The 25,924-nt window shown below is 40.1% G+C and overlaps 2 protein-coding genes across 31 annotated transcripts in view; one reads left to right on the top strand and one right to left on the bottom strand.

The window, feature by feature from the left end:
• DNAI4 (dynein axonemal intermediate chain 4) overlaps window positions 1–13,682 on the bottom strand; it is a 106,335-nt gene extending 92,653 nt beyond the window's left edge. Inside the window, 2 exon segments of the mRNA XM_005543105.5 lie at window positions 13,139–13,223; window positions 13,226–13,682. Of these exon segments, the coding sequence (XP_005543162.3) occupies window positions 13,139–13,223; window positions 13,226–13,307 (167 nt within the window). The 5' untranslated portion in view covers window positions 13,308–13,682.
• The window catches only part of MIER1 (MIER1 transcriptional regulator), a 63,822-nt gene continuing 51,363 nt past the window's right edge, over window positions 13,466–25,924 (top strand). For 3 of the 30 annotated variants that reach the window (XM_074004290.1, XM_005543111.3, XM_045369273.2), the window contains exons 1-3: window positions 13,466–13,571; window positions 14,612–14,712; window positions 17,668–17,744. In XM_074004290.1, the coding sequence (XP_073860391.1) occupies window positions 17,674–17,744 (71 nt within the window). In that variant the 5' untranslated portion in view covers window positions 13,466–13,571; window positions 14,612–14,712; window positions 17,668–17,673. Of the gene's footprint in view, window positions 14,010–14,611; window positions 14,713–17,667; window positions 17,745–19,037; window positions 19,183–25,924 lie in introns of those variants that run through there. The other 27 variants (XM_074004292.1, XM_005543108.3, XM_065520732.2 and 24 more) reach the window with 15 other exon arrangements.

Here is a 25,924-nt window from a genome sequence, read left to right as displayed (position 1 = left end):
TTGTTTACCCTGCTTCAGCCACAGTGGCATCTTTTATATTCATGCTGGGCACATTTTCCTATCAAAGACTTGAATTTATGTTTCCTTTGCCTGAAATGCTCTTTCTCATACAGGTACATGCTTAGCATCCTCACTTTCTTTAGGTCTTTAATGAAAAACTACCCTCTCCTCACCTGCCCTAATCACCCCATGGCCACATACCAGAACAACAGGGGCAGCCCCTGTGCCTCAGGCCTTCCCTGGCTTCCCTTTCTAAAGTGTCAAAGTTCTCTCTCAAGTACCTCATTATCTTCTTGCCTTATTTTTCTCCTTAGAACTTTTTACTATCTAACATAGTGTATCTTTAACTTACGTATCTTGTGAATCAGTTATTGCTTCCCCTTGGAATCTAAGTTCCGTGAGGGTAGGAACTTTAGGCTCTTTTATTCCCTGTTGTATCCCTAATGCTTACAACAGTACCTGAGTGTGGAAAAAACGTAAACTGTTTTTGCTCTGCTCTCATACCACAACAATCAATACAGATTTCTGTGGCCAAATGTGTAGGGTTTCTCCCCACATGCCATCTGGGTGTCCTCCAATTCAATTCCAGCACTATCTACCTGAAGATAGTCTCAGATCCTACAGGCAGAGAGCTCAGTCCCATAAGACTACCTCTGACTTTGAATGGCAGTTGAAAAAAATAGGTTGTGGCCTGTTTCTGAATGACCTGCTATAAAATCAGGGTTCTGTCCAAACAACTTGACCTTACTGTTTTAGCCTAGCCCTCATGTCTGCGTGCAGCGGCTGCCACTGCTTTAATACTGTTAGAGGCCCTAAAAATCACAAACTATGCTCAACTCTCTACAGTTCTCACAACTTCCAGAATCTATTTTCTTCCCCCAACCATCGCTCAGGACAATGCTTATGCTGACAAGTTAGCTAAAAAAGCAACTAGCGTTCCAACTTTTATCCCTCACGGCAGTTTTCCTCCTTTTATCCCTCACGGCAGTTTTCCTCCTTCACATCGGCCGCTCCCACCTACTCCCCTGCTGAAAGTTCCACCAATCAATCTCTTCCCACACAAGGCAAATGGTTCTTAGACCAAGGAAAATATCTCCTTCCAGCCTCACAGGCCCATTCTATTCTGTCATCATTTCATAACCTCTTCCATGTAAGTTACAAGCCGCTAGCCCGTCTCTTAGAACCTCTCATTTCCTTTCCATCATGGAAATCTATCCTAAAGGAGATCACTTCTCAGAGTTCCATCTGCTATTCTACTGCCCCTCAGGGATTGTTCAGGCCCCCTCCCTTTCCTACACATTAAGCTTGAGGATTTGCCCCTGTCCAGGACTGGCAAATTGACTTTACTCACATGCCCCAAGTCAGAAAACTAAAATATCTCTTAGTCTGGGTAGACACTTTCACTGGATGGGTAGAGGCCTTTCCCATAGGGTCTGAGAAGGCCACCGTTGTCATTTCAGACATAATTCCTTGGTTTGGCCTTCCTACCTCTATATAGTCTGATAACAGACCAGCCTTTAATAGTCAAATCACCCAAGCAGTTTCTCAGGCTCTTAGTATTCAGTGAAACCTTTATATCCTTTACCGTCCTCAATCTTCAGGAAAGATAGAACAGACTTATAGTCTTCTAAAAACACACCTCACCAAGCTCAGTCACCAACTTAAAAAGGACTAGACAATACTTTTACCACTTTCCTTTCTCAGAATTCAGGCCTGTCCTCGGAATGCTATAGGTTACAGCCCATTTGAGCTCCTGTGTGGACACTCCTTTTTATTAGGTCCCAGTCTCCTTCCAGACACCAGATCAACTTAGACTGCATCCCAAAAAACTTTCATCCCTACCGTCTTCTGTCTAGTCATACTCCTATTCACCGTTCTCAACTACTCATAAATGCCCTGCTCGAGTTTACACTGCCGGTTTACACCGCTTCTCCAAGCCATCACAGCTGATATCTCCTAGTGCTATCCCAAACCGCCACTCTAAATTCCCTCTTAAAGTAAATAAATAATCTTTGCTGGCAAGGCTATGCTGAACCTCCTTGGGCACTCTCTAATTAGATGTCCTAGGTCCTCCCAATTCTTAGTCCTTCAATACCTGTTTTTTCTCCTTCTCTTACCTTGTGTTTTCCGTTTAGTTTTTCAATTCGTACAAAACCGCATCCAGGTCATCACCAGTCATTCAATACGACAAATATTTCTTCTAACAACCCCACAATATCACCCCTTATCACAAAATCTTCCTTCAGCTTAATCTCTCCCACTCTAGGTTCCCACGCTGCCCCAAATCCCGCTTCAAGCAGCCCTGAGAAACATCGCCCATTCTCTCTCCATACCACCTCCCAAAAAAATTTTTCGCTGCCCCAACACTTCAACACTATTTTATTTTTCTTATTAATATAAGGCAGGAATGTCAGGCCTCTGCGCCCAAGCCAAGCCATCGAATCCCCTGTGACTTGCACGTATATGCCCAGATGGCCTGAAGTAACTGAAGAATCACAAAAGAAGTGCAAACGCCCTGCCCCGCCTTAAATGATGACATTCCACCACAAAAGAAGTGAAAATGGCCCGTCCTTGCCTTAAGTGATGACATTATCTTGTGAAATTCCTTTTCCTGGCTCATCCTGGCTCAAAAGCTCCCCCACTGAGCACCTTGTGACCCCCTACTCCTGCCCGCCACAGAACAACCCCCCTCTGTAATTTTCCTTTACGTACCCAAATGCTATAAAACGGCCCCACCCTTATCTCCCTTCGCTGACTCTCTTTTCGGACTCACCCTGCCTGCACCCAGGTGATTAAAAAGTTTTATTGCTCACACAAAGCCTGTTTGGTGGTCTCTTCACACGGACGTGCATGACAACTTCTACTTGCCAAAGTTTATGTAAAATGGAAATAATATGGTCTTTGTGCACCTTTCAAGGTCAACCTGCAAACTATAGAGTTCCTAAGTCCTCTTTTTCTCTATTTTTTTTTTTTTTCCTTTTCTGCCTGCTCTAAATCTGCTGTTACTTTTCTATTAAGATAAAAACAAGTTCTTTTAGCAAGCCAGTGAATTTGTATTTACCTCGTGGCTAAAAGCTCTGAAGTAAAAGCTATAGAATCTCTGTGTGTGTGTATTTAAAAGACCTTTATAATTTCTATAATTTTATGTTTAATTGGCAATTAAATCTGTTTTCATTTCCTTCTAGCACATCAAACTTTTTCTCTCTGCATCTTTTTTTTTTGCTATTTGACTTTCACCCAAGTTGTTTCCTTTAACATGCAAATTTAAGGCTATTTAGCTGATGACTGCCCAGGGTTGTGAAACAGGTTATCAAGAATCAGAAAATCTGAGATAGGAAAAAACAAAAAAAAGGTTTTTATGAATCTGTATGCCTAATACGTCTATGTATTTACATGTTGTGTACACAATGTTTCACTACTAAAAATATGTAAAAGAGCTCTAATTGGCTTTAAAAATAAAAGCGCTTAAACCAGGTATTACAAAGGAAAAGACTAGTCAAATGCTTTTTCGAGTTTATGTAACTTAAGCAAAATCTTTAATAAATAAGCTAGCTTTAAAATTAGTGGTAAAGTAACATTAGAAATGTCCTAAGAATTGCCAGCATACATTTTGTTTGCATTTATTAATCAAGTAATTTCATACTTATCCCTGACAAATACTATAAGGTGTCAAAATTTGGCAAAGGGTTTATAAAACCATAAACCCAGCCCAAGACAGAATGACCTTTGCTCTGTAATCTTTAACAAATAAGACATTAATATTGGTTTAATGATAATACCTACATCTTGAATTATTTAGAAAGATTACCATAACTTCTAATCCTGTAGCTTTAAGCAGTCTAGTCCACAGGCAGTAAGGAGATTTGTTTTGGGAAAGAACTGTTATCCTCTTTGTTTCAAAGCTAAACTATTAACAAAGTACCTCCCAAAGTTACTTTTGCCTATGCCCAGGAATGAACAAGGACAGCTTGGAGGTTAGAAGCAAGGTGGAATCAGTTAGGTTATATCTTTTTCACTGTCTCAGTTATAATTTTGCTATGGCAGTTTCATAACTTTAAATCATGACTATCGCAGTTTTCATATGTCACATAAACAAAATAAGTAGGTAAATGTAAGGGGATAAATACTTGTAGACAAGCTTGTCACAGTTTAGAGTCTAAGGTTATATTAAATTCAATAATTGATATTTCATTATTTGAGTATTTTCCAATAAGTTTATATTGTAGAAAAACATTCTTGGTAAAAATAAAAGAGTGCGTCCTTTTATAAAAACAGTGAACAAGTTTTGTCTAATTCAGTTTAAAGGTTATACATAAAACAAGGTAAAAGGAACCAGGAAATAACAGAAATGTAAAGAAAGTTATAAAAATAAAGAGGTTTTTGTGTGTTAAGAAAGCTTAAAGAGAATAATTTTATAAGAGAAAAAAATCTTTGGTCAGGCACAGCGGCTCAAGTCTGTAATCCAAAACTTTGGGAGGCTGAGGTGGGTGGATTCCAGGATATTAGGTCCCAGGAGACCAGCCTGGCCAACATGGCGAAAGCCATCTCTACTAAAAATACAAAAATTAGCCAGGCGTGGTGGTGTGCACCTGTAATCCAGCTACTCAGGAGACTGAGGCAGGAGAATCGCTTGAACCCAGAAGTGGAGCCTGGGCAACAAAGCAAGACTCTGAAAAAAAAAAAAAAAGAATTTCATATGATAAATTTAGTCCTAAAACAAAATGACTGGTTGTTTAAGAAGGAGGGACTTTCAGGACAAACCAGAAAGTCCAAGCACATCAAGAACAATTGGTGTAAATCACAATAAGAGATTAAAAAACAAACAAACAAACTTGTATATGATCAAGTTCTCATATTGTTTTGCTTTGCATAGGAATAAAAAACTGAGATTAAGTTTTTTTTTAAATTAAGGTTATTACATCCATGTATCTTTCTGTATGTGCTCCTAAAGTACTTGTGACATTAAGTTACAGGGTTTTGATTCTTGGGTCTAAAAGGACAAGTCCTGCTAAATCTTAACACTGACAGCAATTAAAGCCTTATCTCCAGGCCCCATAGAAGATGCTAATCAAAATGAACTGCATCCCTGAGACACAGGGCCAGAAATTAAAGCCATTCAACTCTTCAAGGCCCAGGGACTATTGTGAAAGAGGTTGGTGTGTGGGATTTTAAGGGCTGATTTTAAGAGAGAAAGTAAGTTCAGTTTCTCTATAAATTAATCAATGTCAAAGGCACACTGATGTAAGACCAATATATGGGCCCCTGTGTCAGATTAACAAGGTTTTCTTGAAGCATTAACCAACTCCTTAATAAAGGTTATAAAAGACATTTAGAAGCTATATTGCTATATCTTACAGTCAAAATTAGAATTTCATAGTTTATAAAATTTTGAAAAATAAATATAATTGACATCATGCTGTTTTAATTAGGGCTTGTTTAGAAAATTATGTCTCCTTTCTCAAAGAATGAAGATTTTTGCCTTTTTTTTTTTTTGAAATCCTTGAGTGATCACTTTGGTTAAATGAATGACTTATTTTACAATGACCTATGATCCTATTTCATGATATCAAGTCTTTTAAACCTTTGATACTTTATAAGCTTTCCAAAATCAATTTATAAACTGTCTTTTCCTGACCTAATTAATCTTTTAAGATATTAGCTCCCCTAAAGTCCAAAAATGACATAATTTGGCTTATTTGGTATAAAAATTAGATAGGAAGCATTGCCAAATATGAAATGATGTTTGGTTTTCATTGGGCTGTATTTGTATAAATGTTATTGGTATGTGTTCCAAAATGATGGGAAACTCCTATAATTCTGATATAACTTATGTACATTATCAGTAGTTATAATTGTTGTTAAATTATTGTGTGCCACAGAGGTAACACATTTCTTTGTCCGTTGTGTCTCTGATTACGGTTGCCCTAAAATTTTTGTCATCCATGGACAATTGTTCTCTTGTTTTGGTCCTTTTTAGGTGGTTCTATAATCAACTACGGAACTCTAACAGGTGTTCTTAAATGCAGGTTTCTGGTAACTTTGCAGATTGTGACATTACAACACAGGGGGAAAAAAAACTTTCAGGATTCTCATGGAGAGCTGAAATGTTCATGACTATCAAGAAGAACAGTAGTTAACTCCATAAACTGAACTGACAGGAGACTAAAGCAATCATTTTAACTCTTGCTTTAAATGTTGCTTATCCTTTGTTTTCTAGAGTCTTGAAACTTTTCTTTTGAGCTACTGACAGCTTTTAAGAGTTTAGTATACTCCTATGAACAAAATTTTGAGCATATTTGTTTTTTACTACCTGATTTCTCCAGAATTTGGAAATATTTGTGAGTATCCTTAACTTATGGTAATACAGTTATTTGCACAAGTGCAATAACAATCTGTTTTAATTTGTAACAGGACACAATTGGAGAAGTTGGTTATTTTACCAAGGCTTTGACTGAAATGGTGTGCTTTCCTTTAAGGAATCAAATGTGATTTATGGAACCAATAAAGCCCTTGGAAAAGCTGGCCTCATATTTTGTGTACATAGTGCCTGTACAGGGTTTCTGACCTGTGCTAAGTGAAGAATGTCACTTTCTGACAAGCCCAGAAGCCTCAGGTTTATCCTGGAACCTCAAGAGGAGAGGAAATTCACCCAACTCATAGGTATTTGATTGCATAAACCCATGGCTGGGCTTGGCTTATAAAAGTCTTATCTGAGATTCCTCCTATGAAAGTCCAACAGAGCCAGTTTAAAAGCTTACGTAAAAAATTTCTTGTGGCACTGTATAGAAAAATTAGGCCAAGTATAATAAAGCAAACCAGATGTACCATGATTTGCCTTTAGTAAAAATGGGAAACTGGAGAGAAAAATTACATTTCAAAACTATAGTAGACCTGTTGTTAGATTCTAGTCTTTCCTAATGTTTTCTCAATGTTTATTATTTTCTACAGTTTGGACCAAATTCTAATTTTTCTTGGCTACAAGTCTTCAAAATAATGTTTTCAATTTTCTTCCTTCTTTTTTGCCTTATTTTTCCTAATTTGGAGTCACTGAAAACTAACTTGTGCTTTCTTAAAGCCCTGTGAACTGAAGCCAGAAAACTTAAACTTCAGAAGAAAATAACAGCAACCTGTTTACATACCTAAGCCACTTTCATACCTACCTACTGATATATGGACTTCACAGTAATATAGCCTATATCAATTTTTCCAGGATTGTTCTTTTGTTCTTTTGTTTGTTGTTGTTTTTCTCCCTTCTTCCCCCATTTCTTCTTCACAGGACATGAGACTTCATGCTAAAAATGAGCTTTTGGGACCTAACCCATCTAGGAATAAACTGTCCTAGCCATGACAGATCAGATAAAACGCGAGACCAGAGACTCATTTTCTTCTAAAATGTTTTCTCCAAAGATTTTTTAAAAAGAAATGGGGGAAACGTAAAAGGAAAATATCTTGGGTCCCAAAATTACTAAGCTAAGGGAGAATTCAAGCTGGGAACTTCTCAAGACAAACCTACCTCCCATTCTATTCAATGTCATCCTCTGCTCGCTGATATAGATGCATATTCTGATTGCTTCCTTTGGAAAGGCTTATCAGAAACTCAAAAGAATGCAACCATTTGTCTCTCACCTATCTGTGACCTAGAAGCCCCCTTCCCTGCTTCAAGTTGTCCCCGCCTTTCTGGACGGAACCAACGTACATATATTGATTGATGTCTTATGCCTCCCTAAAATGTATAAAACTAAGCTGTGCCCTGAACACCTTAGGCACATGTTGCCAGTACTTCCTGGGGCTGTATCACGGGCACACATCCTGAACCTTGGCACAATAAACTTTCTAAATTAACTGAGACCTGTCTCAAATTCTGAGGTTCACATACTCATATGAATAACTGACTACTAGATAACTCTAGTCTAACAGCCATCTCAAAGTGAATAGATGGACAATAAAATAATCTCACATTAACTCATAAAACAGTTCTTCCTCTATTTAAGAAGAACAAACAACTACCTTGAAAATTGGAGACAAGTTGAAAGCAGAGAATCACAACTTACTGGGGGCAGAAAATGCCACTGAAGCCAGCAATTAAAAAGCAACTAGCTAACTACTGAAGACTTGAGTATAGACTAACTTGAGAGAGAAAATATTCTGGGGGGCCCCTACACTTTCATGAGCTTTACCTCTATGTGGCCACAAAGTTCTCAGGATGAAGATTAAAGAAAAATTTCCTCATGGTTCTAGCAGGTGGATAGGAAGTAACCATTCTAAAATACATCTACAATGTTATGTTCTCCTTAACAAACACCTGCACTCAAGGACAACTACTTTACCAGAGCCTAACTAGAGTTTTATCAGGGTCTAACTGACATGGGGGAAAGGAAATACCCAACTCTGGCCCCCATTAGCCATCTTTTCCCCCTCAAAGAAAAAATGTACTGAAAAGCACTTGTCAAGGTCTCATCTCAGGGACAAAGGCCCATTAAAACACTAAGAGCTAATCATAGGATTGTCAAACCCTTCCCCTCCCCCTACATCTTCCCACTGATAGGAATAGGAAGCAGGGAAATTCAGGGCAGAAGAGGGCAGGTCCTTGGCAAGGGCCCCACCCTCAAGCCTGGAATCATGGCCCAAAGTAAGAACATACATCTGTGTTTTCCTGCTTGAATGCTGCCTTTTCCAAAATCACCCATGGCCCACTCTGCCCCACTATCCTGTGCCCATAAAAACCTTAGGCTCAGCCGGCAGAAAGAGAAGCAGCTGGACGTTGGAAACTATGGTTGGACGTCAGAGAGAAGTGGCTTGACTTCAGAGGGACAGCTTGACGGTGTATCTTTGAAGAGGAATCTTGCTGGGAATGGCTGAACTTTAGGGGAAGATTACCTTCCTGTTCCGTCCCTTTTCCAGCTCCTCTTCCCACTGAGAACCACTTTTATCACAATAAAATCCCTTGCATTTACCAGCTTCAACTCTCACGCAACCTCATTCCTCCTGGACACTGGACAAGAACTTAGGTGCCATTGAGTGTGGGTGCAAAAGGCTGTCATGCTGATCCTCCACTGAGCTGTTAACACTTGTAGACAGCAAAGCTAAAAGGGCACTGTAACACCTCCTCTGGGGTTTCAGAGGTCGTGGGTACCCTCCCCTAGATACTGCTGGGGAGCGAGTATGCAGTTCACTCTTGAAGGCGCCCAAAAGCACTCACTCTGGCTCCTCCATTCACGCACCTGTGCTCCACCTCCCTTGAGGGGTGGAGCAGCGAGTGAGTGGAGTTTGCCCCTGCCAGTGCCTGTGCACCTCAGTTCCCACCTGTGAAGGAGTCACTATCCTGTTTCACCACCACATCTACAGGGCTCCTGTATAATAATGGGATTACAATGGAAAGAACTGCAAGGCTGACTTTATTTAAGAAGTCCCTAGGGAAATTTTAAGAGACAGAAACAAGGACAGTAGAGGAAAATGATGCCTTACACACTTACAACTAAACAGTAAACACAGCCTAATTCCTAGCCACACAAACATAAAACACTACCAGCCTATTTAATCTCAGTTCACATTACCTATACAATATGTTCAGCTCTCAACAAAAAATTGTAAGGCATATCAAAAGGTAAAAAAAAGTGTGACGAGACAAAGCAAGTATCAGAACCACACTCAGATGTGACAGATATTTTGTAACTGTAAGACTGTGAATTTAAAATACTTACGATTAATATGGTATGGGTTCTAATGGAAAAAGTGGATAATATTCAAGAACAGGTGAGTAATGTAAGCAGAGATAAAAACATTAAATAAAAATCAAAAGGAAACATGAACATGTAAGGAATATAAAGGCACTGGACAGAGAAATAGGATGAAGGGTTGAAGAATCAGCAGTTGTTTTTATTGCCATGGTAGACTTGTCCAATATTGTAAAGCTAAAGGCAAGGATCTAACACAGGAAAAGAGAAAGTGGAAAATTGACAAATATTTGCTTCATGAGATCCTTTCCAAGGTCAGGATTAAGTCCTAAAAGGAGGAAGATGAGAAATAACAAATTAGGCCAAACCAAAAGGTTGTAAACTTGTCTGTGAAACTTCGTTTTAATTAGATAACATGGCTACTGCAAAAAATAAAGGTTATACTACTTCCCATCTCCCACCCCATTCTTTCCTCAATAATGTTATGAAATTGTCAACATTTAAGAAACTCCCAAAGGAATTTTTCTTACACTTCATACTATGAGTTGGACAGTTTTTGTATTTTTCAATTTAATAAATTCAATTTCATTTTACCTTAAAATTTCCATACCTGAAGGTGAAAACAAAAACCATACAAGATAAGCAGTAACCAAAGTTACTGAAGTAAATATTCATTCAGCAAATATTTATTTAGCACCTTCTTCATTCTAGGCAATGGATACCGTAGTGAACAAAACAGAAATCTCTGCCCTTTTGGAGTACTATCCTTAGGTGAAGACGGATTAATAAGCAGGTATACTATAAACTTGCAGAAAAACTTTTTTTTTTTGAGATGGAATCTCACTCTGTCAACCAGGCTGGAATACAATGGCAGTGATCATGGATCACTACAGCATCACCTTCCTAGTCTCAAGTAAACTTCCCACCTCAGCCTCCCAAGTAGCTGGGACTACAGGCACATGCCACCACACCTGGCTCAATTTTTTGTAGAGACAGGGATTTGCCATGTTGCCCAGGCTGATTGTGAACTCCCAAGCTCAAGCAATTTGCCCACTTCAGCCTCATAAAGCGGTGGAATTACATGCATAAGCCACTGCGCCTGGCAGGAATAAATTTTATGGAAAAATTCAAGCAAAGGTGAGGGATTGAAGAGTTCCAAGGGTGAAGTATTATTACTTTATATTACTTTGGAGCACAGGCTCCAAAGGGGGAACATAGTGTGCCTCATGTGCTGTGGAACAACACGGAATGTAATTAGGCAAAGGGAAGAGTCCATAGTGAGATCCTCTGGGGTCCTGTAAAGAGTTTTACTGAGTGAAATGGAAAAAACTTGAGAAATGTTTCGGGCAGAACCACATTGATTACTACCTGGAGGGTGTTGGCAAGGAGACTATTTAGGTGGGTATCACAATGTAACACAGTGATTTACATGGGAGTGGTAGTCTGGATTTATTTGGCAGGTAGAAATGGTAAAATTTGCTTATGGAGTGAGGTATAAGATGGAAGTCAAGGGTAATCCCAAGGTTTTTCACCTGAGTAATTAAAGAGTGGAATTTGCCATTTACTAAAATGAGAAAGATGGCAGTTAATTAGAAAAGAGAGAAAATATTATACACTTAGTTGTAGATGTGAATTTTGAGATGTTCATTAACTTACAAGTGCAGGTGTTTTTTCTTAAAGTCTGTTTTCTTGGGAGAGGTCTTAGCCAGAGATGAACATTTGTGAATCATCATTATAGGTGATACTTAAAGACATCAGAGTGAAGAGGTTTATGGACTGACCCAGCAACACCAATACAGTCCTGGATCGTCAGCTATGAACCACATATACAATGGTGATCTGGTAGCAGAGCTGAAAAATTCCTATTGCCTAACAATGTTGTAGCTGTCACAACATTCAAGCACAAAACATTACCTTTTCTATGTTTACATACACAAATACTTAGCATTGTGTTACAACTGCCTACAGTATTCAGTACAGTAACATGCTGCAGGTTGGTAGCCTAGAAGCAACAAATGTATTTTCATCATTATGCAAACACCATTTACTGTACTTACACAAATCTCGATGTATAGCCTACTACAGCCTAGGTGTACAGCCTACTATACACTTGTAGCCTAGGTGTATAGTAGCCCATACATCATCTACGTTTGTGTAAGTACACTAGAAGATATTTGCAAAATGCTGAAATTGCCTAACAAGGTATTTCTCAGAAGGGTCACCATCGATGCATGATTGTATTTAGTTATGATAGTGAGGAACAGATACCAGCAAAGGATCTGGAAAAGGAGAAACCACGAACTAAGACAAGAACTAGGAAGAGTGGTTTCTCAGAACCCAAATACAGCTTTTCAAAGCTCAAGAAGTAACAAACTAGACCAACGCTGCTTCATTGAACAAAGAATGAAACTGTGGATCAGCCATTGTATTTGGCTGCATGGCTATTGCTGACTTGCATAGAAGCTGTTTTGGTGGAGCGGTAGGATGGACAAAAGCGTGAGTACCATATTCGAGAGAGAATGCAAGGTTCTCTCCCAAGAACTCTCAACAAGTTCCGCTGAAGAAAGATTAGCTGAGGTGGAGGAGATTGGAGAGGGGAAGAGAAAACAAGTAATTAAGGAACTTTGGAGGAACTTAGTGGACAGTATTATGGGCAGTACTAAGGAACCATTTAAAGACAAGTCCACATAGCTGTGTGCTTTTCTCCAGTCTTGTTCAACTGATGCATAACAGTAGAATGCTGGAAGCAGGAATTAGTTTTAAGGTAAGATGGTATTGAGTGGAGGACAATAAAATACCTCTACTACTGAGCACAGCAATGTTTGGCCTGGTGGCTCACAGAAGCTGAGGCTCTTGAACGTCTGGGCACAGCATGAAGGCATCAAGCTTGAGAGATTGCAGGCCTTAAACTAGAAGTGCTAGGAGGAAGGATGGTTCTAAACAAACCAGGTCTTTTCTCACAGAGCAAGCACAGCAGTAGAGATTTTATTTTATTTTATTTTTTAGACAGAGTCTCGCTCTGTTGCTCAGGCAGCAATGGCACGATCTCGGCTCACTGCAACCTCCGTCTCCCGGGTTCAAGCAATTGCCTCAGTCTCCCAAGTAGCTGGGATTACAGGCATGTGCCACCAGGCCCGGCTAACTTTTTGTATTTTTAGTAGAGACCAGGTTTCACCATGTTAGCCAGCCTGGACTCGAACTCCTGACCTCAGATGATCCAACCGCCTCAGCTTCCCAAAGTGCTGGGAATTACAGGCGTGGGCCACCGCGCCCGGCCCAGTAGAGATTTTTTTTAAAGACTGTGGTAGGTCGATAAAGGAGCCATTTGTCGCCTGGGCGCTTCGAGGTCTAGAGACTGAACCCAGTTGGGGTACGGCCCTTTCCAAATCCAGAAATATCTATTAATAGAAGGGCTCCCTCCGGGACCCAGGGGGATGGACTACTGTTTTAACGCCGGAACTTACAACCTGAAGTTCTGCTGCTTGTGACTGCCTGCCGGAGAGACTGGCATGGTGACGACCAGCTGGGGAGTGGTCCACCACCCCTTTTCTGGCCGCCTCTGAAGTCCCTGTACCTCCAAGCCCCTGCGTTGGCGGTTCGGGCCGAGGATCCGGAATGTTTGCCGGGCGTCATGGCGACGGTGGAGCTCTGGCTCAACAAGCGGCCGCGCGGTTGGCTGGCGGCACGAGGCCGAGGAGGAGGGCGGAGGCGGAGGGGAGGGCAGAGGGTTGGTGGAGCAGGAGGAAGCTCCGGACGACGACTAGAAGAAGGAGGCGGGCGGCCCGGGCCTCAGGCCCCTCCCAGGCTCTGAGTCTCCCGGCTGCAGGCGGATGGATGGGGCTTCTTCAGGCGGTGGCGGCAGCAGCGAAGGTGGCGGCGGCAGCAGCGGCAGCGGCTGTAAGTGCAGCCTCCACAAGCCATCTTTCCCCTTCTGTTCCAGTTTGGGATGAGGGGCTCCTGAGGTGTCCTCAGTCCCCTTTCTCTCCTTCCCCTCCCCCACAGCAGTGTACCGCCCGGAAGACCCTTAACTTCCGGGGAGGGGCTGCCTCAGAACGCGCCTGGCTTGCTCGCCGTCGGCGGCCGAAGGCGCATGCGCAGCTCCCTCCCCGCCACCGCCCACTACCTCCCAGCGCCGCCCTTTTGCCTTCGCGGTGGCGGCGGCGCGCTGGGAATCCGCTGCGGAGTGAGTTCGCCTCGCCCCGTTCGCTTCGGTCCCTGATCCCAGTCGGGGTGGGGCTAAGCTGACCACCCGCTGTGGCTCCGCCTCTTTCTCCTGTATTTCCCTCACTTGTGTCCCAGTCCCAGGAGGCTCCCGCTTGCACTGCAGCCTTTATGGTGAGCAGCGCCCTGGGCCAACCTGCCCTTTTCGAATGGAGTCAGGGAGGGAGGAGAGACTCGAATAGGGTATTACTGTGAGGAAATGAGGTCCTCCTAGCGCGTGGGAGGATCCCTTGGGACAGATGCTTGCCGCTCTTTAGTCTTGTTGTTTCAGCTTGTAGTGGTTAGGTCCCTGGCCTGGAGCCTGTGTGGTCCCTGCATGCTGTGTGACCTTGAGCGAGTCACTATCCCTCTCTGGGCTTCAGTTTTCCCTATTTAAAGCTTCCTCCAACGCTAGAATTCTGTATTTCTGCAGAAGAACTTACGTAATTACAAGATTGACTTGGCTATTGAGGCCGCTTCACCGAGATGACCCGGAGTTGACTGAATCTTCTTCACTCATGGGTGGAATGAGGCGACCTATTTATTGGGTCGCTTTTATTCCTTTACCATTGGTTGCAAATTGCATGACTTAAGGCTCATTAAATGTTTTTCTAAAATTGTCATGGGATCCTTGTCCTAATTCCCGACCATCTTTTTAAACATGTGAAACGGTAGATGGTGAGCTTGTATCTCGTTTCTGTCTCCTTGCTACTGAGGCTCTCTTTCCTTTGATCCAGATGGTGTGGTCGCTCGATTCTCCCAGTGCCTGGCTGAGTTTCGGACGTGGTTAAGAACCAACTGGTTGAGGTTCAATGCAGACAAGACGGATGTGATGCTGGTAGGCAGGGGTACGCTTGGAGATTAAGGGAGGGAAAAGCCAAACTCCCTCAAGTAATGTGAGATTATATTACTCTTCTTATATGTTCCAGTGTTTGAGAATTGATGGGCCAAAAATTTCCAGAATTTGGGTGAGATAAAAATAACATGTCATCAATGTAAGAACCATAAACATACAGTTTGTAATATACTGATAAAATGGGGCCACTGGATAGAACTGTGTAAAACTTATGAAAAGAAAATCCAAAACTGTTATTTGAAGAACCAAAAGCCTACATAAGTGTTTTAGAGTGGCATTAATAATAAAAAATGAGACTAATGAAAAGATGATGCTGATTGTCACTATAGATGTGGGGCTTCTAAATGTAATAGGCTAAGTTTTTTAGATTTAGGAATTTTCAACCAAATTAGTAATTATCCATACAATTTTACCACCACATCATAAAGGCATAGTGTAGGCTGTTGCTTTTAAATAAAAATTTCAGGAAATAGTTTATAAACTAATCTCAAAAGAGACTCATGGACCCTGAAAATTGTTAGATACAGAATTTTTTAGTTTTGGATGTGTTGTATTAATCTATTTCAATCAGCTAACCCCAGAGGCTAAACTGTTATAAATACAGTATTTTCTTGGTGCATTTTGAGAGGTACCTTTTTGGATTGCATAACAGGTTTATATATGATATATATATATGTTACTTGTATTTGAATCAGGTGTTGGTACTGAATAAAAGGTTATATTTCTTAGGTATATGTAAATTGCTGAAGAAGTTTGTTCATTGGTTCGTTTAAGGTACTGGTTGAAGTAAGATTGTGATACTAAATGCTTTTGTTAAAAGCATAATAATAACTGAGGGGTTTGTGTGTGCGTGCGCCTTATAGCCTCTATAGAATTGTTTAATAATTTTGAATAGAAGATTCAGTAAATTGCTTACAAATGATTTATCAATATAATAGGAGTTTTGAGTAGCTTAATGTCATAAAAATTAATGTTAGTTTGCCCGAAAATAAGGCAGCTTTTAGGTGGGCAATAGGAGCTGAAGAGGCATTTATTCAGGCTTTCTATAGTGGTTTTTTGTTTTGGGACATTAATCACAAACCTCACATAAAATTGGAATTCACCACACTTTTTTAGTTTAAAGATTTTATACACAATTTCAACAGAACTACTGTTTTGGATATCACATTAATAAATAACAAGGTGTAATTAAGCAGACACAATTAATGGTGCATTTTCTCATGCCTTTAGCTCTGTCATGTCCTATTTTCAACTCTTCTAGTATGAATAGGCTTTAAAAATATTTTTTTTGTTAACCCAAGTATAAATATTAACTGTTTGCATTTGGATACAAAGAAGATATCTGTTGAATTAATCCAAAGTGCTGAAGAACTAAGGGTAATGGATGGAAACAACAAGGAGGTAGATTCTGGCATAATAAAAGAATGTTTTAAACATTTGAACTTTTTTTGAAAAGAGGAGCCTTTTTATGAGATATAGTGAGTCACTGGAGGTGTTTAAACATAGGCAAAAAGCCTGGTAGTAGAAGCATGATGAGAGATTACTATTTTGACAGAGTAGAGACTTGACTAAAAGATCTCTAAGGTCCCATCCAACACTAAAATTCTGTGACTAGTGAATAGTTAATTTTTATATATTTAATACTGAAGAGGGTAAGTAAGCATTTTGAGAAAGACTTTTCATTCCCTAAGGTGGCTCCTGAAAATTTTACAGTTAAGTGTATCACTAAAATAAAATAATAGTGGAAGTATACTGAATTCAGTGGTAATGTGTTACCTATGAATTGCAGTATTAGAGCTGTTTCTTTTTTATAATATCTGAACCTAAAAAGACCCACTGAATCCACATTTATAAAAAGGGGAAGGAGAAAAATGTAGAGATTTTCTTCCCTCAATAATAATAATACCATTTAAATCTAGTAATATTGACACACAATATTAATAAACTTAAAAAATTATTTAGGCCGGGCACATTGGCTCACGCCTGTAATCCCAGCACTTTGGGAGGTTGAGGTGGGCGGATCACAAGGTCAGGAGACCGAGACCATCCTGGCTAACACGTTGAAACCCCGTCTCTACTAAAAATACAAAAAACCAAAATTAGCCGTGCGTGGTGGCGGGCGCCTGTAGTCCCAGCTACTCAGGAGGCTGAGGCCGGAGAATGACGGAGAATGACGTGAACCCGGGAGGCGGAGCTTGCAATGAGCCGAGATCGCGCCACTGCACTCCAGCCTGGGCGACAGAGCCAGACTCCGTCTCAAAAAAAAAAAAAAAAAAAATTATTTAACAGTAAGATAGATACCCATTCAGAAATGTTTCAGACTTCATTTTCCTGACAATTTTACGATTCAGTAGGTTACTGGACTGTGATCCCCTGCTCTTTATCACAGTTGGGATTTCTGTTGGTAATTTAACTGAAGAATCAAAGATTCAGTGTACTTAAGCAAGCAAGTTATTCCTGTACCTTGTATTTTAACACTTTTAATTTTCCTTTGGTAGGCAAATTTCATAAATTAGCTTTCATATTTTAATGGAAAACCCTCCTTCATCTCCATGGTATAAAGCCTGAGTTTGTACCTCTAGGCCCCTAATTGTGTCTGTATCCACCTCAGGTCCATGTACATCCATTGTTCTTTGCCTTCAGCTCTTTTCATTAAGTGTATTGATTGAAAACTATTCGGATATGAACTGACACTTTTAAAAAGTCATTTTTATTTCAAGTCCAAAGCACTGACATAATTCAACAGGGTAACTCTTAGAAACTATATACCTCTGCTAAAATACTTATTCCCCCAAGGAATCCTGAAAAACACTTTTACATAAGTTTTCTAAAAAATAAAATGAAAATACTGTACAGTACAGTTAATGGTAAAAATTGTTTGTAGATTTGGGAACCTTAAAGTTTTCCTTTCTCTTCTTTCCCTTGCTTTTCTTTCAGTAGAAAATGTGCATCAGATGTTTATGTTTAATTGGTTTACAGACTGTCTGTGGACTCTTTTCCTGTCAAATTACCAGGTAATGTCCTTTCACTTAGCAGCTACTTCATATATCTGTAAATGCAGTTTATTCATGCACAGATTATTATTGGACATAGCAGTTTCAAATTAACGTTGAATCTTTGGAAATAGGAAAATGCTTGATAGAGTCTAGAATTTTAAGGGAATATAAATAATTTAATAGCCTCCCCTATATTGCATTATAAGTTAAGTATAAACTTTAAGAAAAATTGTATATGTACACATTTATGCAATATATTGTAGCATTGGTTCACATTATTTGGAGGGAATGAATAATTCTCATATTTAAATGGTTGATTTTGGTAGCCACTTTTGAAACTGCATTAAGAGGAACCCTTGAAGATTAGGAAAAAAACTCAGTCTTTCGAAATAAAGACTTTAAAACTGGTTTAGTAAAATATGTTAGTGACTGTTTTAATGTCACCTTTGTGTTATTCAGTATCTGCCTTAGTATAATGGAAGTGAAACATGTTAGTTACTTTGAAATCATTGGCTCTGGCCATCATCAGCATTGTCATCATGGCCAATTGGCAGCTGTAGGCCAATACGTTAAAATAAACTTTCAAGTTACCGGCATTTCAGGCGTTGCAAATAAGTAGGTTCTCCCTCTATGGTAGATGATAGCCATAAAATAGTCAATTTTCAGTATTTTAAATTTTGTCTAGTTGTGCAAAATTCAACCAGTACATAACTCTGTTGCTACTGGCATGACAGAAGTGTGTGAGAACACGCAAATGACATGAGGATGGCAGACTGCCTATCACAACCCCTTCCATTAATTTTTGCTGTGACCTCTTTCGAGATTTGGGGATATAGAATTTTACATCTCCTGTCGGGAATCTACTGATTGAGAAATATTTGTCAAGGCATAACCGCTTTCAAAGCACAATTCTTGCCGCTGTTGCATCACAGCAACATCCGTTTTTCAGCAAATGCATTCCAAAAACGACCTACATGTAAAATATTACGTATTTTTCCCCTGCTGTGTCAATGCTGGATATGGCTCCTTTGGCACTGTTCCTTGACCCCTCTGATCCGTAGACCACCCCCTCCGCCTGGAGTCGCGGATCAGCTGGAGCCAGAGAAGCGCCCCGCGCGGATGCCCACCTCCTCCCACACCCACCTTGACTCCGCCCCCTCCGCTCTTCCCGGGGAGGGCCGGCCGCGGGGCCGCGCGCGCGCCCTTGCTCCGGCGCGCGCTCGCTGGCCTTTTCCCTCCAGTCCAGCCCAGCCGGGGCGCCGCGAGGGGGCGGAGTGGGGTGTGGTGGGCGCGCTCGGGCGGCTCCTGCGCGTTCCCGCCGAGGCAGTGGCGGCGGGAGCGGCAGAGACGGCAGCGGCCGGAGTCCCGTTGCTGAGTCTCACATCCGGGTTCTGGCGGTGACCCAGCTGCGGCCGCCGCGGAGATGTGACCCGGCAGTACGGCAAATATGGCGGAGGTAAGGGAGCGAGCTCCCCCTCCCTGTCCCGGAGCCGGGCGCCCCCGGCCCTGGGCCGGGGAGGAGTGGAGTGGGCCTGGCCAGGAGAGGCCCGGCCCTGCTGGCGCCACTGCCCACCTGTTGTTTGGAACAGGCCATGCTCTGGGCGGGAGCTTCGCCTGGAACTTAGTTGGGATGGGTCCGGGGTTAGGAGGAAGCGGAGGCGTACTTGGACTTCGGGGGCAGTTTGAAGGGTAGTGCAGCGTAGTAGTGCGGGGCGAGGGGGAGGGGGCGCCCGCCGGGGAAGGGGGCGCCCGCCGGGGAAGGGGGGTCTGTGGCGCAACTTCGCCGGCCGGTGCTAGGGGCCAGGAGAGAAGCTGCTGCTTCCTCTTGCGAAGTTTTTTCCCTTCCTAACCGAGATGCTGTTGCGCCCTTCCGCGTCACCCCCATCCGTTTACGACTGACATCCAGTCTGTGTTGGTGGGGAAAACGTAAGGCTGACGGCCTTTGATTAACTCTGTAATTTTCATGATTGTGGTAAAATGAGCGTGGAGAAATTAACCTGGCCAGCCGCGGTCCAGCCCTCCAGGTTGGGGGGAGTCTGCCCATTTATCCAGACAGTTCCATCGCCCTCTCCCTAAGGTACAACCTCTGAGTTGCTTTTCCACCTCCCCCACCACCTTCACTTTCCAGGCTTCCCCCCCTTTCCAAATCAAGGCTACCTATTCTTTCTCTTCTAATTTTTCTTTCATTGGAGAAGCTTTTTCTTGTTTCTTTTTGCTTGTTTTATAGAAAACAAGTTCCCAAAGCCCCTTTCTTTGATTTTACATATTTGGGCCGCATTTGGCGGGCATACAACTGCTGTTGATTTATCATTAATCGGAACTAAGTATATGCTGCTGGAACTTTAAGTAACTGGAAGTTTAAACCTTTAAAATATCTGAAGTTTTGTGGGGATTTGTTTTGTTTCCTTTTTTCCTTACCCGTGGAACAATTTCGGTATTCTTTATCTCTGGGAGTTTGAGATGATATATCTGGATTTTATGTCTCTTTTGAAATAAGGCACTGTAAATTTTGATTGATAAGGCATTTCTCTTGTTTGAATTGCCATTTTCATGGTTTCACAGGCACCCCAAAACAGATTTAGGAAGGAGGGTGAGATTTTACTGTAGCAGTCAGGGCTGTTTGCTGCCAATATTCTTTTTAAAACGTTCAATATCTCTAATTTACAACTCAATTTAGATCTTAGATTTATTTTCATTTCTTTTGCTCTTGGTGGTTAAAGAATTGTATTTCCAGGCACACGAATTGGAGAACGTAGTACTTTCCGTTTCCCCAAAATGTGGCTGTGTTTGTTCCAGTAGACTGACAATCGGTACCTGGATTTTAGTCCTGGTGAGGTTCTTATTCTTAAGTGTTACTTTCCTTCATGTTTAAGGAGTTATGTGTAGCTGAATTTATACATTTTGTCAGTTAGTGTCTTCAGTGGACCCCTTTCAGTGAATATCTCATAAGCAGCAGTGTGCTACATAGGTAACGTGGTTTCTTCTCTCATGATGTTGCTCAGGATGGTTTGAGCTTTAAGGTGTGTAGTCATACTAAGGCGAGGTATTACTGAAGGAAAATAGCTTATAGAGAGAAATTTAAGTTAAAAAAACTTAAATTTAAAATTTATGTGTTTTTAAAAAACAAATTTTACTGCTAAGGGAACTAAAAATCTAGTATGTAAAAGAAATTATGTTAACTTTTTTGTTTTAAAAATTAAAGATGGTTGCATTATTGTAAATTAAAGGAAAAAGATATTTTGATTCACTAATCAGTCATTTCCTAATATTTTCTAATGTATGTTTTAGTTTTCTTAAATATTTTATCAGTTTGAGAATGGAATGTTTTGTAGGAACGCATGGATGGTTCAACTTCAAGAAGGAAATAACTGGAATTTCGTTTTTAGTGTTTATTTAATGACCTAATATCTTTAAACAATTTATCTTCTATATTCTTCAGTTACTTGTAGATAGTTTCATATATAGTGAATTGGGGAAGAGTTAAGAGAACTTTCGTGATCTGTGTCTTACAAAAAAGTCTAAGACGGGTGAAGAACTGAAAAGTACAATTGATTTATAATTTTCCTGGCCTCAATACTTGAATAATTACGATGAGTTTTGAGATCAGTGGTTTTAAAAAAAATTAGACGAAGGAGAAATGCTTGGTTGGCTTCTACTTTGAGCTCTCAGTAGATTCATTCTTTATGAAGCCAATATAAAAGCATGTGATGAAATAATCCAGATGCTGAATTATTGTGCTTTTGATCAAATAAATCTGAGGATTTAAGGATAGCTTGTGAAGTAACAGTAAGTGCAAAGCAACAGTATATATATATTTGTTAAATCTGAGGGGGAAAACAGGTTATTGAAGTATGTCTCCAGAGAAAAATGTAGGTATTACGGTTCTGAGCTTTAAAAAAAAAAAAAAAATTGTTGCTTCCTACAAGAGCATGAACCTGACCATGTTTTTCCAGAAAAGCGTTTAATTCTTGAATACAAAGTGCTTTATATGTGAATAGGATATACTGATTTTTTATATTTGATCTGATTATCTTAGTCCATAATAGGAAGTATATATTGGTTCTTTAGTTATAACATTAAAGCCATATTTAATGTACTTAGAATGAATGGCATATGCTCCCTTGCTTAATACCTTTTGGCAGTATTTCTCATTGCTTATTATCCCTTAAAATTATTTACCAACCTTCTAAAAGGACGCTCTTCTACTCACACTTAAAGGAAGGAAATTACAGGATAGTTGCAGTTTTACTAACTGCAAAAATAAGAGGAAAATGAGAGAAAAAATAAGAGGAAGAAATAGTTGATCCTTTGGGTTTTATAAGGAATGTACTAGGGACCTTTGGGAGCGAACAATTTGTCTTTTATTTTAGCGTTTGTAATCACGTAAGGGACTTTCTTCTCAAGGAAAAACCATGGCACAATTCAAGACCTATCTTTTCACGTAGGCCACGTTTCTGTGATATAAAGAGAAAAAAATTAATGGATTTGCTTTTTCCTATTTAAGTATTTTAGTACTTTCAAAGATGGTATATAATCTTTTTATTCACTTTCACACTTATCTATTATTTCTCTTTAAAATGGACTCCTTGCTTAGCATTTTTTGAGTGTGTTTGGATTTTGTTTTTTAAGGAAGGATTATGTTAAATGTTACTCATGAAAACGTTAATTTCTACTCTAAGCAAAATGTGTTTCACTGCAGTGAATTTAAGCCTCAAATAATTCTCCACACTAGTAATGAAATTTTTTTTTCATGTTTATACTTCAGAGCTATTAATATTTTAAAAGTAGTCGAGATCACCAGTGCGTGAGAGTCCTAAAAAGCTTAATTCAGTGGCAGTAAGAGTCAGGGTACTTGAATAGGTGGGAAAGGTTTGGTGGGAGAAATAAGTGAATTATTTTAAGATAATTCTGGTAAGTGAGACTAACAAATTTTCTAAATAATTCAGAAATAAAACACTGCCATTGAAGCTTAAGCATGTCTTTATGAAAAGTAATCAGCTATCTAGAAATGCCTGCCTGGCTTGACGTTTATTCAGAATTCATTGCAGTGATTAAATTGTTCAAGTACCAGTCATTGCTTGGGGCTCGTTCTGTTTGCCTTTTTCTGTGGCTTAGAACAATAACTGTTACTATGTAGGTATGAAATTCATAAAGTAGCACCCCAAAAAAGTGTTTCTGCAAATTGAGATTTTTTTCTTAACAGTCCTAGATTTTAAAAAATAAATTTAAACATATCCCATGCATTTAGCTACAAACTCCTTAGTAGTGTTAGGTTTCTAGAGCAATTTATAATAAAAGTAAAGTTAGGTCTTGAAGAAAATCTAAATCTTTTGATCATAGAGAAAATGAAACTGAGCAGAGAGTTTACGTAGTTTGTCCTAGGTCGTGCAATTCATCTATGGCACAATTTAGACTGGAACCCAGCCCTCTGTATTCCTAGTGCTTATTTTCTTTTTCTTTCTTTTTTTTGAGACAGGGTCGGTCTTTGTTGTCTAGGCTGGAGTGCAGTGGCAGGAATCACATAGCTCACTACAACCTCAAACTCCTGGGTCAGATGATCGATCCTTCCCTCGCATCCTCTCAAGTAGCTGGGACTATAGGCATGTGCCATCACGCCCGGCTAACTTTTTATTTTTTGTGGAGACAGGGTCTCGCTATGTTGATCAGACTGGTCTCGAACTTCTGGCCTTAAGTGATCTGCCTGTCTTGTGCTGGGATTATAGGCGTGTGCCACTGTTCCCGGTCCTTATTTTCTATGATAATCATTTTACCTTCTGAATTATTACTACTGTAGTAAGCTAATTTTAGGTTAAGTACCTTCTTAAGCTTTTTATACCCCTGAATTCCTGAGAGTAACAACAAAGTTAAGTAACTTAATTTTATTGGAGGAGAGGATTGAGCCCTCTCCTCAATTGGGCCCTTGACATGGTAACCATCTTTCACCCTAAAGTAGGACCAGGATAACTCTTTCTAGGCTTCTAATCCCCATCTCCATTGCTCTGAGAATCTCTGACTTAGAGTCTACACAACTAAGAAGGTGATAGCAATACTTAAAGAAATGGTGGTGGAATTGGTTTGAGGAGAAAAATTTGTTCAGACAGTAATACTCATTCAAAGTGAGCTTTTGATTGCCGGGAATAAAAAAATTCTAGTAATTCCTTCATGTTTCTATTATGTTGTTGTTAGGGTATTTTTTGGTGAAAATAATGGTAATGTTGTAGTTAGTTATTTCTTTACTCTCAAATTATAGTTTTCTGTTGTATGGGACCATTTCCCACCATGTTCTAGAAAAATGTAAAAGAATTATTTCAGCAAACCTGAGGCATTGAATATTTGTTACAACTATTAGCAATTTTATCAACTAAATCATACAAATATGTGCATGAGGGTCAACTTGCTATAAAAGTTACTGGAGTTTGTTTTTAATTTGTTTTAGCCCTGCATACTCTGTATCCAGTCTTTGTCTCTCTAGTGTTGTTTTCTATCTCAGATAAGATAAATACGTACCCCCAAAACACTGAATTTTTCAAAATTATGGCTTAAAAAATAGTAGCAAGTGCTGGTTTTCTTAAAAATCAAAATTTAGAGGAAGAAAATGAAAATGTCTCGTAATTCCACAAGGCAGTCTGTCCATAGTGACTTTCATTTTAAGAAAGAATGCATAGTGCATGAAAGTGGTTAGAAAATTTCAACAGTACAGAACGGTATTAAATGAAAAAAGCCTCTTCTCCCTTACCCCATTCCCTAGACGTAACTATTGTTAACAGGTTCTTGTATGTCCTTTTGAGGAAAAAAAAATTTATTCCATATTATTCCATATTCCAGCCCAGTTTACACGCTGTCCTACAGTTTTCTTTATACTGCTAATTTTTTTTGGCATTTATTCCTCTGTCAACACAAACAGATATCTCATTATTTTTAATGGAGTCATAGTGTTCTATTGTTTGGAGAACTATGTATGGAAGAACTGTGTATCATTTCTAATCAGCTAAGTGATGGACTTTAAATGTTTTCTAACTTTTTGCTACAACTTTGTGGTAGTGAATGTTATATATCTATGTCTTGGTGTCTGTTTTTAAATTTATCAGTAGGATAAGTTCATGTTGGCAAAATGATATCCAGTGTGGTTGACATAACTTATTTCTACTGATAACATTATGAGTGCATTTTAAATATTTTTTAAAACCCAATTTTAAATCATCCTTCCTAAAAGTATTTTTTCTAAAAATAGGTATTGTTATAAATAAGCACGCACTTAGCTTTAGTTTTGTTTTGTTTTTGTTTTTTTGAGACGGAGTCTCTGTTGCCCAGGCTGGAGTGCCGTGGCACGATCTGGGCTCGCTGCAACCTCTGCCTCCTGGGTTCAAGCAATTCTGCTTCAGCCTCCCAAGTAGCTGGGATTACAGGCGCCTGTATTTTAGTGGAGACAGCATTTTGCCATGTTGACCAGGCTGGTCTCAAACCCCTGACCTAGGGTGATTTGCTTGCCGCAGCCTCCCAGAGTGCTAGGATTACAGGTGTGAGCTGCCCCACCTTCCTTTGTTTTGTTTTTCTCTCTCCTTTCTCCCTTCTAGTTTATGGTAGTAATTAATGGTAGATGTTGGGGGTTTTCCTGGAAGGTATTGTTATAGTAACAGTTTCTAAAGACTGATAACAGTCTGAAGTGACAGATGACTACTTGCAGTCACATTTTAAACATACTTTGAACTGATGAAAATCATTTCAAAAAGAAAAGAGAGGCCGGGCGCGGTGGCTCACACCTGTGATCTCAGCACTTTGGGAGGCCGAGGTGGGTGGATCACGAGGTCAGGAGATCGAGACCATCCTAGCCAACATGGTGAAATCCCATCTCTACTAAAATACAAAAAATTAACTGGGTGTGGTGTTGTGCACCTGTAGTCCCAGCTACTCAGGAGGCTGAGGCAGGGCAATCGCTTGCACCCACAAGGCCGAGATTGCAGCGAGCCAAGATCACGCCACTGCACTCCAGCCTGGGCGACAGAGCGAGACTCCATCTCAAAAAAAAGAAAAAAGAAAAAAGTGAGAGTGAAGGAGGAGAGAAGTGAAGAGTGAAAAATTTGAGCAGTTATGTCTCTAGAAGGTACAAAAGAACACTATAGAAGGTATAGAAGGAGGAGTCAGGGTCTAGACATCAGGCCTGCCTTCACCACCTGCCATGGAACCTTGATCTAGTCAGT

This window comes from Macaca fascicularis, chromosome 1 (genome assembly GCF_037993035.2).
Source record: "Macaca fascicularis isolate 582-1 chromosome 1, T2T-MFA8v1.1".
Taxonomy (NCBI): Eukaryota; Metazoa; Chordata; class Mammalia; order Primates; family Cercopithecidae; genus Macaca; species Macaca fascicularis.
Note: the sequence above shows the minus strand (reverse complement) of the source record. Positions and strands in the feature narration are given on the sequence as shown.